General features: G+C 41.2%; 1 protein-coding gene across 5 annotated transcripts in view; it reads left to right on the top strand.

Moving 5' to 3' along the window:
* The first annotated feature begins 2730 nt into the window (after positions 1–2730).
* The window catches only part of SRCAP (Snf2 related CREBBP activator protein), a 30435-nt gene continuing 17784 nt past the window's right edge, over positions 2731–15381 (top strand). For 2 of the 5 annotated variants that reach the window (XM_031940053.1, XM_031940024.1), the window contains exons 1-12: positions 2731–2897; positions 4613–4686; positions 4984–5246; positions 5628–5882; positions 6382–6567; positions 7022–7162; positions 11533–11773; positions 11872–12149; positions 14191–14281; positions 14369–14458; positions 14699–14878; positions 14981–15321. In XM_031940053.1, the coding sequence (XP_031795913.1) occupies positions 5193–5246; positions 5628–5882; positions 6382–6567; positions 7022–7162; positions 11533–11773; positions 11872–12149; positions 14191–14281; positions 14369–14458; positions 14699–14878; positions 14981–15321 (1857 nt within the window). In that variant the 5' untranslated portion in view covers positions 2731–2897; positions 4613–4686; positions 4984–5192. Of the gene's footprint in view, positions 2898–3006; positions 3199–4612; positions 4687–4980; positions 5247–5627; positions 5883–6381; positions 6568–7021; positions 7163–11532; positions 11774–11871; positions 12150–14190; positions 14282–14368; positions 14459–14698; positions 14879–14980; positions 15322–15381 lie in introns of those variants that run through there. The other 3 variants (XM_031940044.1, XM_031940029.1, XM_031940036.1) reach the window with 3 other exon arrangements.

Below are 15381 nucleotides of genomic sequence, written 5' to 3'. Positions count from 1 at the left end.
AACAAAGAAGGTATTTTTTAATTAGAGAAAAGCTAAGGAAATTGTGATATATGAATATAATCGAATACTACATAAGAAGTCATGAAAGGGATAGTTTCAAGGAAACCTAAGAAAACTTGAATGAACTGATGGAGAATAAACCAGGAAAATAATTTATATGATAACAATAACAATATAAAAGAAAAGTTTAAAAGACTTAAGAACTCAGATCAGTGCAATAGCCATAACTCCAAAATATTGATGATAAATCATAATTCCCATCTCTTTTTTTTTTCCCAGAGAAATGATAGACTAGGAATGCACAACAACACATTTTTTTGACATAGCCGATATATATCTCTGTTTTGTTTGACTACATTTATTTGTTAAAAAGGGAGGGTATTTAAAACTTTACTTTTCATTTGAAGAGGGGAGAGTTATGAAGAACGTAGGAATAGTAATAATGATAAAAAAGGAAAGAATATTAAAAACATTTGTAAAATGCACAGAAATGAGCTAAAGTTTAGAGACAGACAAATAGGACAGTATTGGAATCATTGTATAAAATTTTTATATTCTTAATATTGTATATAATTGAGATTTACAATTTTATATGACATTCTCTTTGTTGTTATTTGGAAATTATCATGTATATTTATGTTTGCCAACTTCATAATTAAAAGAAAAAAATTTCAAAAGTTAAGTAGAGGTATTTAGTGTGCAGGTAAACAAGGCATGAACAGATTAAATACCTCATTCTTCCCTAGCCACTTTCAAATGAGAAGGAACAAAAACTACTGTAAGACTTTGGGTGAGAATTGAAATAGCAGTATTAGCCATCAACTCTCCATTTGTGTCACCATAAGCTTATAAGAACATAGTACTGCTATTTCTGTCTCTGATATATTTATTGGGGGGTGGGGGTGGAATCAGGCAGAATATTTTATGATGGCAACAAAAAAAGAAAAGAGGGATTACCATTTGAGGGATGGCAGGACAAATTGGGGTAAATGAATATAATATTGCTATTGTGCTATAAGAAATCACAAATAGGAGGAATTTGGAGAAACATAATAAAATTTCTATCAACTGATAAAACTCAAAGTAAAGAAAATCAGGAGAACAATATATACAGAGAATATAAAATATAAATGAAACCACCACCAAAAAGCAGCCAAATTCAGATTAGTTGCAATGACCAATTGAAGAACAGCTGATAAAAACACTTTCCTACTTTTTAGCAGGGAAGTGTAAGACAAGAATTAGTTTTTTTCCCCTTTTCTTCTTTTTTAATATAGCCTCAGTGCTTAGTATATTGCCTAACAAGTGTAGGCAGTTAATAAATACTTGTTGGAATTGAAAACAATGGAGCACAAAATATGGTCTTTGTCCTCAAAATCTTTATGCTATAGTTATATCTAGACAAGATTTTAAAAAGTAAAGTGGCATGATCAAAAAAAAAACCAAAGAAAAAGGAAAAAAGAATCTTATGAACAAAAAGTCATAGCAGCTGTGTTTGTAGTTGTAAAGAAATGGAAGTTCCTATCAATTGGGGAATGAATAAATAAATTTGGGTTATGAATGTAATGGAATATTATTGAGCTGTAAGAAATGATAAAAGTGATGGGTTCAAAGAAACCTGAAAAAACTTGTAGGAAATGCAGTTGATGTAGTGCGAAGTAACAGTAAATAATTTATATAATAGCAACAATAACAAAAAGGTATTTTTAAAACCTCAAAATTTCCAGTCAATGCAATAATCAGCCATAAGTTCAGAGGATTGATAGATTTGTGCTATCAAGCTACTGACAGAAAAGAGCCAATAGATTCAAGATGTGGAATGAGATATACATGGATAATATGAGGATTTGTTTTGCTTAATTATATATATTTATTATGAGATTTTTAAAATTTAAAAATATTTTTTGTTATATGGAAGAGGATAGATTCAGGGAAAACTAGGTGATATAAAAACAAATGATTTAAGAATTTATGAAAGAAATTAGTTGGGATAATGGGAGAGAAAGTAAATGTTTATTAATTTTAAAATTTTAAAATTAAGAAAATAAAGTAGTTACTCAAGTCTATGATAAGGATCACAATTCAGAGCTGTCAGAGAAGTCTTAATGCAGAATGTAAGAGATGATCTACATCTTGAAGGATGTTGTGCAAAAGAAATGGAGAAGAGTTAAAAGACAATTTATGCAACAAATTACTAAACTTGATAACGTACATGGCATTTTAAATTGTGTTTAATGCATCCTTTGTTCTTTCTTAAGTGTACAGACAGGGTTTTTTATATATTATCATTAGGAGACTAAAGTAACAGTTCAGGAAAGCTTTTGAGGACCTCAAGTATAGTTAACTAGATATAGGCTGGAAAGAAAAGGAAATCTTGGAAAATCCAAGATTGTCTAGAAAGTTTGGTTAACCTTTACATTTCTGTGTCAAGGAATAGACTCTTGCGGGTAGTTTGACACGCAGTGCGGAAACTACACTTCCCAAGAACCCTCGCGCGCCAACAAGCCAACACCTCCTTCTGGCACGCGCGTCTCCTCCCTTTCCCTCCCCCTTTGCTCTCGCACCCGCATTATCTATCGCGAGAGGACGGGCCGCGGCGGCTATAGCGGCAGTGATCTGTGGTGGTGGTGGTGGTGGTGGTGGCGGCCGAAGGCGGCGGCGGCCATTTTGGTGAGGCCTCTGGAGCGGCGGCGGCGGCGGCGGCGGTTCGCGGGGAGTGGCATCTCCCCTCCCCCCCACCCCCCTCCTACATCTGTGCGCCTAGAGAGGTGGAGGTAGAGACGGGATAGTGGCAGTACTGGCAGGCCCTGTGAGACCTGGGGCGGCCGCCGCGACGAGAGAGAAACCCTCCCCCCTTTCCCGGCGGGGGGGTGGCGCGCGCGCCCCCGAGGACGCAGGTAAGAAGAGGGAGACAAGATGGCTGATTCCCCTCGTCCCTCCCTCCCCCCTCCCACCTCTCGACGACGAATGATTGCGCGCGCATCTTTGCTCTCCTCCCTCCCCCCCTTCCCGGGTTGCTGCGCGCGCATCTTCGGCCGGGCCCCGGGGCCAGTGCGCGAGACTGCCGGCGCGCGCCCATAGAGAGGGACAGAGAGGCCAGACGGGCCAAAAGGGGCACCGGCGTTTTATCCTCTCCCTTTCCCGCTCTCCGCGCGCGTGCACGGGTGAACGAGTCTGAGAGGCGAGCGCGAGATCCAGGTGCGCTCTTGGCCGCGCGTATCCGTGACCCCTCCTCTCGCCCTGTCTCCCTGTTCTCTTTCCCTTAAGAGCGCGCAGGAAGGGAGTGGGTAGGGAGCGTGGGTCGGGCAGTATTTGTGCGTGCCCATCTCCGTTTCTTCACTGGGGTGGGCGGGTGGGTGGGGGGGCCTTATTAAAGCTCTTTCCCCACACATTTCCCCACGATGTAATAGAGTGATGGGCTAGGCCGGGCACGAAGTACTGTTTTCCCCGATCCTGGGTTCCTCCTGCCTCCCCCCGCCCCCTCCCCCGCCTTTCCCTTCCCCTCGGTGCGAAGATTGATTTGGGCGGGAGCCCTTAGGCTCGGGCAACCCTGCCAGGTCTCCCCACCCCCTGCCGCGCACGCGCTGCCTGTTCTAACTTGGGGTGTGTATGGGGGGGAGGAATCTTGTGTGTGTGCAGTGTGTGTGCAGTGTGTTTGTGCGCGCCTTCCCCGAACCCCTCCTCTCCTTCCGCGGACCCGTGTGCGCGCACCTTGGATGAAAGGCGGAGTTGGGGAGGGGCAAATAAGTGGGAGGAGCTGGGTGGTAACGTGGGTTAAAAAAGTCAGAGGTCAGAGAGGGTCAGCTCTGAACGGTGGGGGGGGTGGGTGCGAAATAGGGGTCTATATCCAGTTAGGCACTGCAATATGTCGGGGTAAAGAGGTCAACCAGTACTCGGTGGTCAGGGATTCGGGGTGAGGTGAGGTAGGGGGAGTGAATCGTAACAGCAGTGATTTAAAATTTGGTGAAACATTTCCAGGCTTACTCTTAATAACTTCAGGTATAGGGGTTTTCCTGTTAGATGCCTTTTCCCCATCAGAATCGAATTGTAATCTGACTTCTGTTTCTGGAATCATCTCTGTAAAGAAAGTGTATTTGTCAAACTAGCTGGTCAAGGTTTGTGGGGCCCAGTCATTAAAACTGGTAGTCTCTGTTTTGAGCGAGCCTGAGAACTCCAGAGGCCTCTCCTTGACTGTAGAAGTCAGAAAAATCAGTTTGTACCTCTCGTGTTTACCTTTTCTGTATCCAAGAACCTTCACTTTCATAAGGTCCACTGATTCACTTCTTTTCCTTAAACAGTACAGGATTTTTAAAGCTTTCTTTTACTATGTTGTATCCTTTTCCCCCCTCTTTCATGGGTGGCAGAAACTTGTTCCTATTCCCTGAATGAATTCTATTTCCATAGTGCATGCTTTTGCACTCTAAACACTTGTAAACATTATGTTCTCTGGAACATAAAAACTTTCTTCCTTGAAGTTTTTATTGGAATCTTTTTCTTCTCTGTTAAATTAGGAAACATTGAAAAACTCAAAAGCAGATATTGTTGAATATATGCATTTATAAGAAAGTAGTTCCTCAAAGTTGATGATTCCTTTCTCTCACCCTCTTTGTAGGTGTGCTCTCCTTTGGTACAGCGGCACCGTGGAAGTGCAGACTTTCACGGCGGGTGTGGTCTCAGCTCACACAGGTGAGAGAGAGAGAGAAGAGCCTTTAAAAAAAAATTGACAAGGGAGGTAACGCATCTATAAACACTGGTTGAGGGCATGAATTCTGGGCTCCTAATATTTTAATGTACTTTTTGTGAAAAGAGATTGGCTTCACAAGTAAGGGGACAATCTAAACTCTAGTACTTTGAATGAAAACATCAAATAAAGTGGCTTTCTACTCTGATGTTTAGAAATTGGGAGTAATGGGATTTCTTTATACTCTTTTTGTCTCAGGGGATGGCTGTGATCCTTCTATCTTTCCCATTCATTTGAAGCAGGTACTCCAGAGGCCAGTGGACCTGAACGGAGGCTGGGACGCCCTGGGGGGCCCCGGGCCCTGGACAGTGGGTCCCGGTGGCCGGTGGCCCAGAATGAGGCCAGTTCCCAGCATGCCCTGCAGCCGGACGCCAGCCCCTCGGCTAGCAGCAGTGGTGACGAAGATACCGTCATCCTCCAGGCATCCTACGTGGAGCCCAGGAGTGGGACAATGCAAAGTAGCCCCTCTCCTGCCCACCCTCAACTTCCAGTTCTCCAGACAGAGGTATGAGAGGGAGAGGTTTTTCTCTCATCAGGAAATGTAGTTCTAAGATGGGGAGAATGGGAGTTAGGATAGAATGGTTTTCTTTTGAGAAGAAAATGAACACTGAAAATATTCTCTCTCTTCAGATAGGCTTGGAATATTTCTGTGTGTGTTCTATCCCCCAAAAGAATGTAAACTCCTTGAGAATAAGAATAATTTTGTTTTTTGTGGCCATATTGCCTGGTATAGTCCCTTGCATATAGCATAAATTTTGTTGAAGTGAGTCATTATTCTTTGGTAGGAAGTATAGTATTTCCTAGGGAGAAAAGCAAGAAACCTAGTATGTTCATGGTGGTTTATGGTGTACATAAGAATCTACTCAGTTGTCTTCCTCTTCCCCAGCAGATGGTATCAGACAGCATGACAGGAAGCAATCCTGTGTCCCCAGCCTCAACTGACTCTCCAGCCTCCAGTGGGGCAGGTGGCATATCTCCCCAACATCTAGCCCAGGACTCTTCCTTGGATGGACCTCCTGGCCCCCCTGATGTCTCCTCTGTGCCACTGGTTGGACTTGGCTTACCCCAGCCTGCTGACCCAGCCAGTAAGGGTCCTAAATGGGAGAAAAGCCATGCTGAGATTGCTGAACAGGCCAAGCATGTATGTATTTTCAGGCCATCTTCTTCCTCCCCATACCCCTCCATTTCTTCCCCCTTTCTTACCTGTCCTTGAGGATCAGAAAATCTTCTTTAGGAACCGTCTTACTATAGACATAGCTACATCTATTCTCTTTATCAATTTCTTTTCTCCTCTACTTCTAGAGTCTATTTGTCTTTTCTTACCTTCATGGTCATTGTCTAACTTTTGCTTTTTGCTTTCTTGGTATTTCTTCCTCCATCTTAAGTTCTCTTTTCTGTCATTAGGTGTCTTCTCCCCTGAGCTAAGACTTCCTGGGGTAATTTTTCTCAAGAAAGGAGTAGGCAACAAGGAGGGAAACCCAGGGCAATATTTTCAAGTTCTTTAGAGCAAGGGCAGAGTAAGAATAAGTCTATCCCTCTGTCTCTGGGAACACATCATTTGATACATTTACTCATCTTGTGCTTTTCTGTGAAATGATTATTGTTGGGAGCTATTGGCCTCTGCTTTTTTATCCCACCAGGAAGCAGAGATAGAAACAAGAATTGCAGAGCTTCGGAAAGAGGGCTTCTGGTCACTAAGACGACTGCCCAAAGTACCTGAGCCAGCCAGACCCAAAGGTCACTGGGACTACTTGTGTGAAGAAATGCAGTGGCTCTCTGCTGACTTTGCTCAGGAACGACGCTGGAAAAGGGGTGTGGCTCGTAAGGTAGACATCCCTTTTCCCCATTCTTCAGGCTGAATATCATGCTCAGAAAATGTTTCATTTAAAGTGAAGTTAGGTATTACAATGAATAGAGCACCGGTCTTGGCATCAGGAGGATCTGAGTTCAGGTGCTTGACACTAGCTCTGTGACCCTGGACAAGTCACTTTCCCCCAGTTGCCTTGCCCTCCCCGCCCCCCCCCAAAAAAAAAAAGAATAGGAAAAATGTTTAAGTAGGAATTGTCCACAAGACCACTTGGAGTAGGTTGAAAGAAAAGGCTAGAATCAAGAGCCTTTGGGAATGTTGAAGAGGTAAGTTTTGATGTTTATAGATATTTAGTTATATTTTGGCCACCAAAGTCTCTCATTTTCCCACTTTCTTCTGTGGAAAAGAGGATGAAGAAATATGGGGAACAAGATTCTACTGTTACTCTCAGTTTTATATACTTCTTCCACTAGGTAGTGCGGATGGTAATACGTCATCATGAGGAGCAGCGACAAAAGGAAGAACGGGCCAAGCGGGAAGAGCAGGCCAAATTAAGACGAATTGCTTCATCCATTGCCAAGGAAGTCAAGCAGTTCTGGAGCAATGTGGAGAAGGTAGGAGTTTGAGGAAATGGGAATGTGTTTGGACATGGCTGTGTATTTGGATGGCCAGATATATAAATATGGGAGAGAACTATCTGCTTACCTAGTCCATTTTTAAGACTACTAATAGTCAATAAATTTTAAAGTACTTACTACATAAACTAGGCATTAAAGACTTAAAGACAAAATTGAAACAGTTCCTCCTTTTAGGAAGTTTACATTTTATTGGGAGATGTGCATATGTAGATATATACAAAATAAATACAAGGCTATTGGGGGTTGTATTTGGAAATAGGTTCTGGCAGCTGTGAGGATCAGGAAGAGTTTTATTTGGAAGGTGGAAAGAAACCAAGTACTCTCAGCAGTAAGGGAGCAGTGCATTTCAAGCATTAGGGACAACTAGAGCAAAAGCAGAGAGGTGGAAAATAGATTGTAGTATGTAAGGTTTATATTCTAGAATGTATTGAAAAGAATTATATGTAACATCTGGAAAGGTATGTTGAGCCAATTTGTTTTTTTGTTTGTTTGTTTGTTTTGGCAATTGGGGTTAAGTGACTTGCCCAAGGTCACACAGCTATCAAGTGTTAAGTGTCTGAGACCAGATTTAAACTCAGGTTCTCCTGACTTCAAGGGTGGTGCTCTATCCACTGTGCCACTTAGCTGCCCCATTGTGAAAGACTTTAAAGTCTAATAGAAGACTTTATATTTATTCCTTGAATGATCCTAAAGTCATTAGAGTTTATTGACTAGTGGGACTCTCTGTGGTGATACCTTGTGCTTTTAAAAGAAATCACTTTGGCAACTCTGTGGAGGTTGAGGTAGAATGAGGAGAAATAGAAGGCAGGGAAACCAGAAGACTATTGCAGTAGCCCAGGGTAGTAAGCAACAAAAAAATCTCACAAGGGTGGTAACTGAATGTAGTAAAGGGAACAGATGTGACAGTAGAAACTAAAAGATATCATAGCTGAAAGGATATGTTGTGAAAGTAAGGAATCAAAAGATGAGGGCCTGAATAACTAGGATGGTGATACTCTCAACTGGCAATGGGAAGATTGTGAAAAAGAGTGGGAAAGATGATCATGAGTTCTCTTTGGACTTGTTGATTTTTGAGATACTTACAGAACATCCAATTTAGAAATTCCAGTAGGCAGAATGGTTACTCAAGACAAGAGTCTTGATCATTAGATAACCTTGATATAGATGATTAGAAGAGACTAAATTAGAGTAGTCTAAAAAGCATAAAGAGAATCAAGAGAGAGCACTGTCACAAAAACCTAGAAATGAGAATGTATGCTAGAAGAGAGGCTGGAAGAGAGGGTAATAATCTAGAGTGTCAATATAGGACTGTAAACTGAAAAAATGCTACCATATTTGGCATTTGAGAAAGTCATTGCTAACTTGGGAGAGAAAATTTAAATTAAATATTCAGACTGAAAGCCATATTGCAAAGTGTTGAGAAGAAAATGAAAGAAGAGAAAGTAGAAGCGACAAGTATGGATAGCTTTTATCTAAATAAAAGCTTGAGAAATACAAGAGGTGATATATAAAGCAGTGGTCATCAAAATCATTTGGTACTAGCTAAGAATCAGTAGTTGATCAATGGAACAGGTTAGGTTCACGGGACAAAATAGTCAATGACAATAGTAATCTAGTGTTTGACAAACCCAAAGACCCCAGCTCTGGGGATAAGCACTCACTATTTGACCAAAAACTGCTGGAAATTAGTGTGGCAGAATCCAGGCATTGACCTACACCTAACACCATATACCAAGATAAGGTCAAAATGGGTTCATGATCTAGACATAAAGAATATATAAACAATTTAGAAGAATATACGATAGTTTACCTCTCAGATCTGTGGAGAAGGAATTTGTGACCAAAGAAGAATTAGAGACCATTATTGATCACAAAGTAGATAATTTTGATTATATTAAATTTAGAGGCTTTTGTATAAACAAAACTAATGCAGACAAGATTAGAAGGGAAGCAATAAACTGGGAAAAAATATATTTAAATTCAAAGATTCTGATAAAAGTCCTCATTTCTAAAATATAGAGAATTAACTCAAATTTATAAGATTTATATATGTAATATTTAAGATCAGATTTATAAAAATTTAAGCTATCTCCAATTGATAAATGGTCAGAGGATATGAATAGACAATTTTCAAATGAAGAAATTAAAACTTTCTAGTCATATAAAAAGGCGCTCCAAATCACTATTGATCAGAGAAATTAAGACAACTCTGAGACATCACTGCACACCTCTCAGATTGGTTAAGTTGACAGGAAAAGATAATGATGAATGTTGGAGGGAATGTGGGAAAACTGGGACACTGATACATTGTTGGAGGATTTGTGAATGGATCCAACCATTCTGGAGAGCAATTTGGAACTATGCTCAAAATGTTATGAAACTGAACATACCCTTTGATCCAGCAGTGTTTGTACTGGGCTTATATCCCAAAGAGATCTTAAAGGAGGGAAAAGTTATCCACATGTGCAAAACTCTTTGTGGCAGCCCTTTTTGTAGTGGCTAGAAACTGTGGAAACTGAGTGAATGCCCATCAATTGGAGAATGGCTGAGTAAATTGTGGTATATGAATGTCATGGAATATTATTGTTCTGTAAGAAACGATCAGCAGGATGATTTCAGAGAGGCCTGGAGAGACTTACATGAACTGATGGTAAGTGAAAGAAGCAGAACCAGGACATACACGCAACAAGACTATATACAATGATCAATTCTGATGGACATGGCTCTCTTCAACAATGAAAGGATCCAAATCAGTTCCAATTGTTCAGTGATGAAGAGAGCCAACCACACCCAGAGAGAGGATTGTGGGAAATGAGTGTGGACCACAACATAACATTCTCACTCTTTCTGTTATTTTGCTTGTATTTTGTTTTCCTTCTCAGTTTTTTTTTTTTCTAGATTCAATTTTTCTTGTGCAGTAAGATAACTGTAGAAATAGGTATACGTTTATTGGATTTAACATGTGTTTTAACATATTTAACATATATTGGACTACCTGCCATCTAGGGGAGGGGGTGGAAGGGAGGAGGGAAAAATTTGGAACAGAAAGTTTTGCAAGGGTCAATGTTGAAAAATTATCCATGTATATGTTTTAGTAAATAAAAAGCTTTAATTTAAAAAAAAAAAGTTGTAATTGGGTGATAGTTTGAGGGATTATGATTTTTAAGGATAAAGGAGACTTGGGTATGTTTATAGGTAACTAAAATACTCACACGGGAAGGGAGGGATTGAAGTGTGGGTAGAGGAGAACAATGTGCCAAAGAAGATAGGAAAAAATTTGAAAGGGAATGAAGTATTTGTTAAGCATTTACTATGTACAAAGCATTAAGCTTTACAAATAGAAAAACAAGAGAATCCCTGCTCTCAAGGAGCTCACATTCTAATTGGAGAAAGAGTACACATGTGGAAGATTTTGGCTGCAGGTCAGATGGAAAAATGAAGTGATCCTTTGGATGCAGTAGCAACAGATGTTAATGCTCCTCCTTTGATATAATTTCCACTTATAAAATCATATCAGTTTCTGGTATTAAACTATTTGATAGTGCCAAGAACTTTCCTTTCTGGGTTTTTAGTAGTTGTGGGTATAATACTTGCAGGAGCAGTTAGCAGACCACATTTCCATAGGCTAGGACAGGGGTCCTCAAACTACAGCCGCGGGCCAGATGCGGCAGCTGAGGACAATTTTCCCCCTCACCCAGGGATATGAAGTTTCTTTATTTACAGGCCCACAACACAAAGTTTTGTTTTTACTATAGTCCAGCCCTCCAACAGTCTGAGGGACAGTGAACTGGCCCCCTATTTAAAAAGTTTGAGGACCCCTGGGTTAGGATGATGACTATGGTTTCTAAGATACCAAGGCCTCTGGAAGATACCATTGCAAGGTTCTTGGATTCAGGATTCCCATTTGTCTCCATCAGGTTTAAGGGGCAATTGCTAGCCAGATAGTGATGGTCTGATTTGCCTAAAACATGCTGCCTCCTACCTCTCCCCCAGGGTGTCCCAATGCTTCAGATAGGGTGGTTTGCTTGTCTTTTGTGTAGCAGTTAGATTTCAGTTGGTGGGAATAACTGAACCCTTCTCTATAGGAATTGCTTCCTTGGATGCTGGCTGAGGACTAGGCTGGAATCAGAACTGTCAGATCAAAACCACATATAGAAAGGTTGGCCTTGGCAAGAAGAGCCACCTTAACATCAGAAATAACATTTCATTTTGGTAATGCACATGGGTCCTGCTGGTACTAAGTGACAGGCAAAAAGTAGACAGCTTGTAGAAGGAACACAGGCTCCATCTTGAGAGATCATATTATATAGTAATTCTGACCTAGATTTCTTCCCTGATTTTCATAGGTGGTACAGTTCAAACAGCAATCTAGACTAGAGGAAAAGCGAAAAAAAGCCCTAGACCTTCAACTTGACTTTATTGTGGGCCAAACAGAGAAGTATTCTGATTTGCTGAGCCAGAGCCTCAATCAGCCCCTTGCCCCAACTCCAAGCAAAGCTGGCTCTTCCCCTGGCCTTGGTTCTTCTCACACTGGTTCAGCTGCTTCTAGTCCTCCACCTCCTGTCCTCCTCCAGCTTGATGATGAAGGTGAGTAATCTTGAATCAGTTTACTTATGTTCTTCAGAACAGCCCAAACCTGTGACTTGACTTAACTTATAGTTCTGAGCTTGTTTTTTATGTTCTAGATGGGGACTTTCAGCCACAAGAAGAAGAAGAAGATGATGAAGAAACAATTGAGGTAGAGGAACAGCAAGAAGGCAATGATGCAGAGACTCAGAGACGTGAGATTGAATTGCTTCGTCGTGAGGGAGAATTGCCCTTGGAAGAACTACTACGTTCTTTGCCACCCCAGCTATTGGTTGCACCATCCAGTCCCAGTCAGGTCCCTTCTTCAAGTGATGGTGACTCCCAAGAGGTCCTAGAGGAGGATGGTGAAGAAGAGGAATCTCACCCAGGTCCAAAGGTACAAGAAAAAGGGCAGGGTGGAGAAGATGGATGAATTTTAGGTCTGCTATTGGTTTGGAAAGGATTAGAGTCAAGCCATTCTCCAATTGATAAATGTTCAAAGGATATGAACTGACAATTTTCAAATGAAGAAATTGAAACTGTTTCTAGCCATATGAAAAAATGCTCCAAGTCATTATTGATCAGAGAAATGCAAATTAAGACAACTCTGAGGCACCACTACACACCTGTCAGATTGGCAAAAATGACAGGAAAAGATAATGATTAATGTTGGAGGGGATGCGGGAAAACTGGGACATTGATGCATTGTTGGTGGAGTTGTGAATGGATCCAACCATTCTGGAGAGCAATTTGGAACTATGCTCAAAAAGTTATCAAATTGGGCATACCCTTTGACCCAGCAGTGTTACCACTGGGCTTATATCCCACAGAGATATTAAAGAAGGGAAAGAGACCAGTATGTGCAAAAATGTTTGTGGCAGCCTTTTTCGTAGTGGCAGGAATCTGGAAACTGAGTGGATGCTCATCAATTGGAGAATGGCTGAATAAATTGTGGTACATGAATGCTATGGAATATTATTGTTCTGTAAGAAATGACCATCAGGTGAATACAGAAAGGCCTGGAGAGACTTACATGAACTGATGCTGAGTGAAATGAGCAGAACCAGGAGATCATTATATACTTCAACAACAGTACTATATGATGATGAGTTCTGATGTGGCTATCTTCAACTATAAGAGGATCCAAATCCGTTCCAATTGATCTGTAATGAACAGAACCAGCTACATCCACAGAAAGAACACTGGGAAATGAATATGGACCACAACATAACATTTCCACTCTTTCTGTTATTGTTTACTTGCATTTTTGTTTTTCTTCTCAGGTTATTTTTACCCTTTTTGTACATCTGATCTTAATTGTGCAACAAGATAACTGTATAGATATATATTTACGTATATTGTATCTAACATATTTAACATGAATAGGACTACCTCCCTTGTAGGGGAGGAGATGGAGGGAAGGAGAGGAAAAGTTGAAACAGAAGTTTTTGCAAGGGTCAATGCTGAAAAATTAACCATGCATATTCTTTGTATATAAAAAGCTATAATTAAAAAAAAAAAAAAAGAAAAGCTCACACACACACACACACACACACACACACAAAAGAAAGGATTAGAGACTTCCAATCAGCCTAAAAATGTGATCTATGAGTGATCATTGGTACTTGACCAGTGGAATCTGGTACCAACTTGTCTATTTTGTTGTAGTGGAATAATTCTGCAGTACTCTTGTCTTGGTTAATTAGACCATATCGAGAATATTAAATTGAATCCTGGGTTCCCTATTTTAGGAGTGCTATTAGTGTAATGTAAAGTAAGAGAAGAACTGCCAGGATGGAAAAGAGCCTCAAATTCATAAAAAATTGATTCCTGTGAGGTTGGAGAAAATTGAGGTGTTTATCCTGGAGAATAGAAAAAAAGGATATGGTAGCTTAATTATTTGAAGAGCTATTGAATGGAAGAAGTAGTTTTTCTTTGTAGTCTTCAGGCCATTTGATAAAAGTTGAAAAAGCAATTTAGATTTCATATAATAAGCAGCTTCCCAGTAGTTAGCCTCAGAAAAAAGTGGAGCTATTCACTCACTAGTTATTCAAAGGTATATTTTAGAATTTATTTTCTGATATGAGTTGGAGTAGATGCCCACTAGAATTTCATTCCAACTGGAAATCTGTGATTCCGATTCTGCTATCTGATTTGGAGAAAGTTAGGACCTGCATTGAAGGTATTTTGGTGTTAGCATGGAGTGGTCTTCTAAGGTTCAGCACTTCCACAGGTCTGCCTCTAGGCAATGGGGCTAAGACTTGGTAGCTGGTGCTAAAAATAAAATCCCTTGATTACTCTTTTGCCCTGGTCATGCCTGTGGCAACAGTGACTTGGGACACAGTAGGATTAGGGGTCATTCTGTGGTGGGTAAGCCAATAGTACCTATTTCCTATGCTTCTACACTTACTTTTTCACTCTCTACATTTTTTCCTTAGAGAAAGCACCCAGTACCTGTCACACAGCGAAACAAACAGTTGTGGCATCCAGATGAGGAGGATGAGGAATTCAGAGCTGATGAGGATGAAGGTTAGTCTTTCAAATCATCTTTTTTTCCACCTTAGGGAGTGTATATAACTTCTCTCCATCTTTGATTTTGTTTGCTTTCTTCCCTAGCGGAGGATGAAGAAGATACAATAGCTGCTGAAGAACAACTGGCAGGGGAGGTAGACCATGCCACGGAGCTCAGTGAATTGGCCCGTGAAGGTGAGGGAACTGGTAACAAGATGTTGAAATTGAAAAGATTACTTCTGGCAATATAGCACTTTCACAGGTCCACCCCAGCTGTGGGGCAAGGATTTGGTAGCTGGTGCTGAAAACAAACCCTTCAGCTCTCCCTCTGTGTCCAGTCTAAATCAATGACTGTACATTTGTGGGGCAAAATAGGCTGAGACAACAGGGATGTTGGGAGAGGAGATAGAAAGCTGATCCCAGTATGTCCCTTAGGAGAGCTTTCAATGGAAGAGTTGCTGCAGCAGTATGCCGGAGCCTATGCTTCAGATGCTTCATTCCCAGGCTCAGGGAGTAGTGAAGATGAGGAAGATGAAGATGATGGTACAAGCTCTGAATCTGAACAAGATCAGGAAGAAGAAGAGCATCCCCATGAGGATAGTAGCAGTCAGTCTGGTATGTGGGGATTGAGGAATCCTAGATTTAGAAATGGGAAAGGACCAGTTGTAATTGGAGATTATGTGTGGGGAGCTCTGATCCCTGTCCCTATCTATGCAGAATCAGCTGAGGAAGCAATGGAGGAGGAAGAGGAGAATGTTTCAGAGGAAGAAGAGGCAAGTGAGAATTCAGACTCAGAGGAATCAGAGTCAGAAGTGTCTGAGCAATCTGAGGACGCCCAGCCTAGAAACCGAGCAGATGAGGAAGAGGAGGAGGAAGATGATGACTTTGGAGTAGAATATCTTCTGGCCCAGGATGAAGAAAGGAGTGAAGTCAAGGGAGACAGTGGCCCTGTCGCCCCAGGGCCTCCTCCATCACTTGGCCCTAAGAAGGAGATAACTGATATTGCTGCTGCTGCTGAGAGCCTCCAACCCAAGGGCTACACCCTGGCCACCACCCAGGTACCCACTAATCCCATCTTTATCCTCACTCATCTATGCCTGTCTTTGTCTTAGTCACAG

Source organism: Sarcophilus harrisii, chromosome 1 (assembly GCF_902635505.1).
Source record: "Sarcophilus harrisii chromosome 1, mSarHar1.11, whole genome shotgun sequence".
Classification (NCBI taxonomy): domain Eukaryota; kingdom Metazoa; phylum Chordata; class Mammalia; order Dasyuromorphia; family Dasyuridae; genus Sarcophilus; species Sarcophilus harrisii.
Note: the sequence above shows the minus strand (reverse complement) of the source record. Positions and strands in the feature narration are given on the sequence as shown.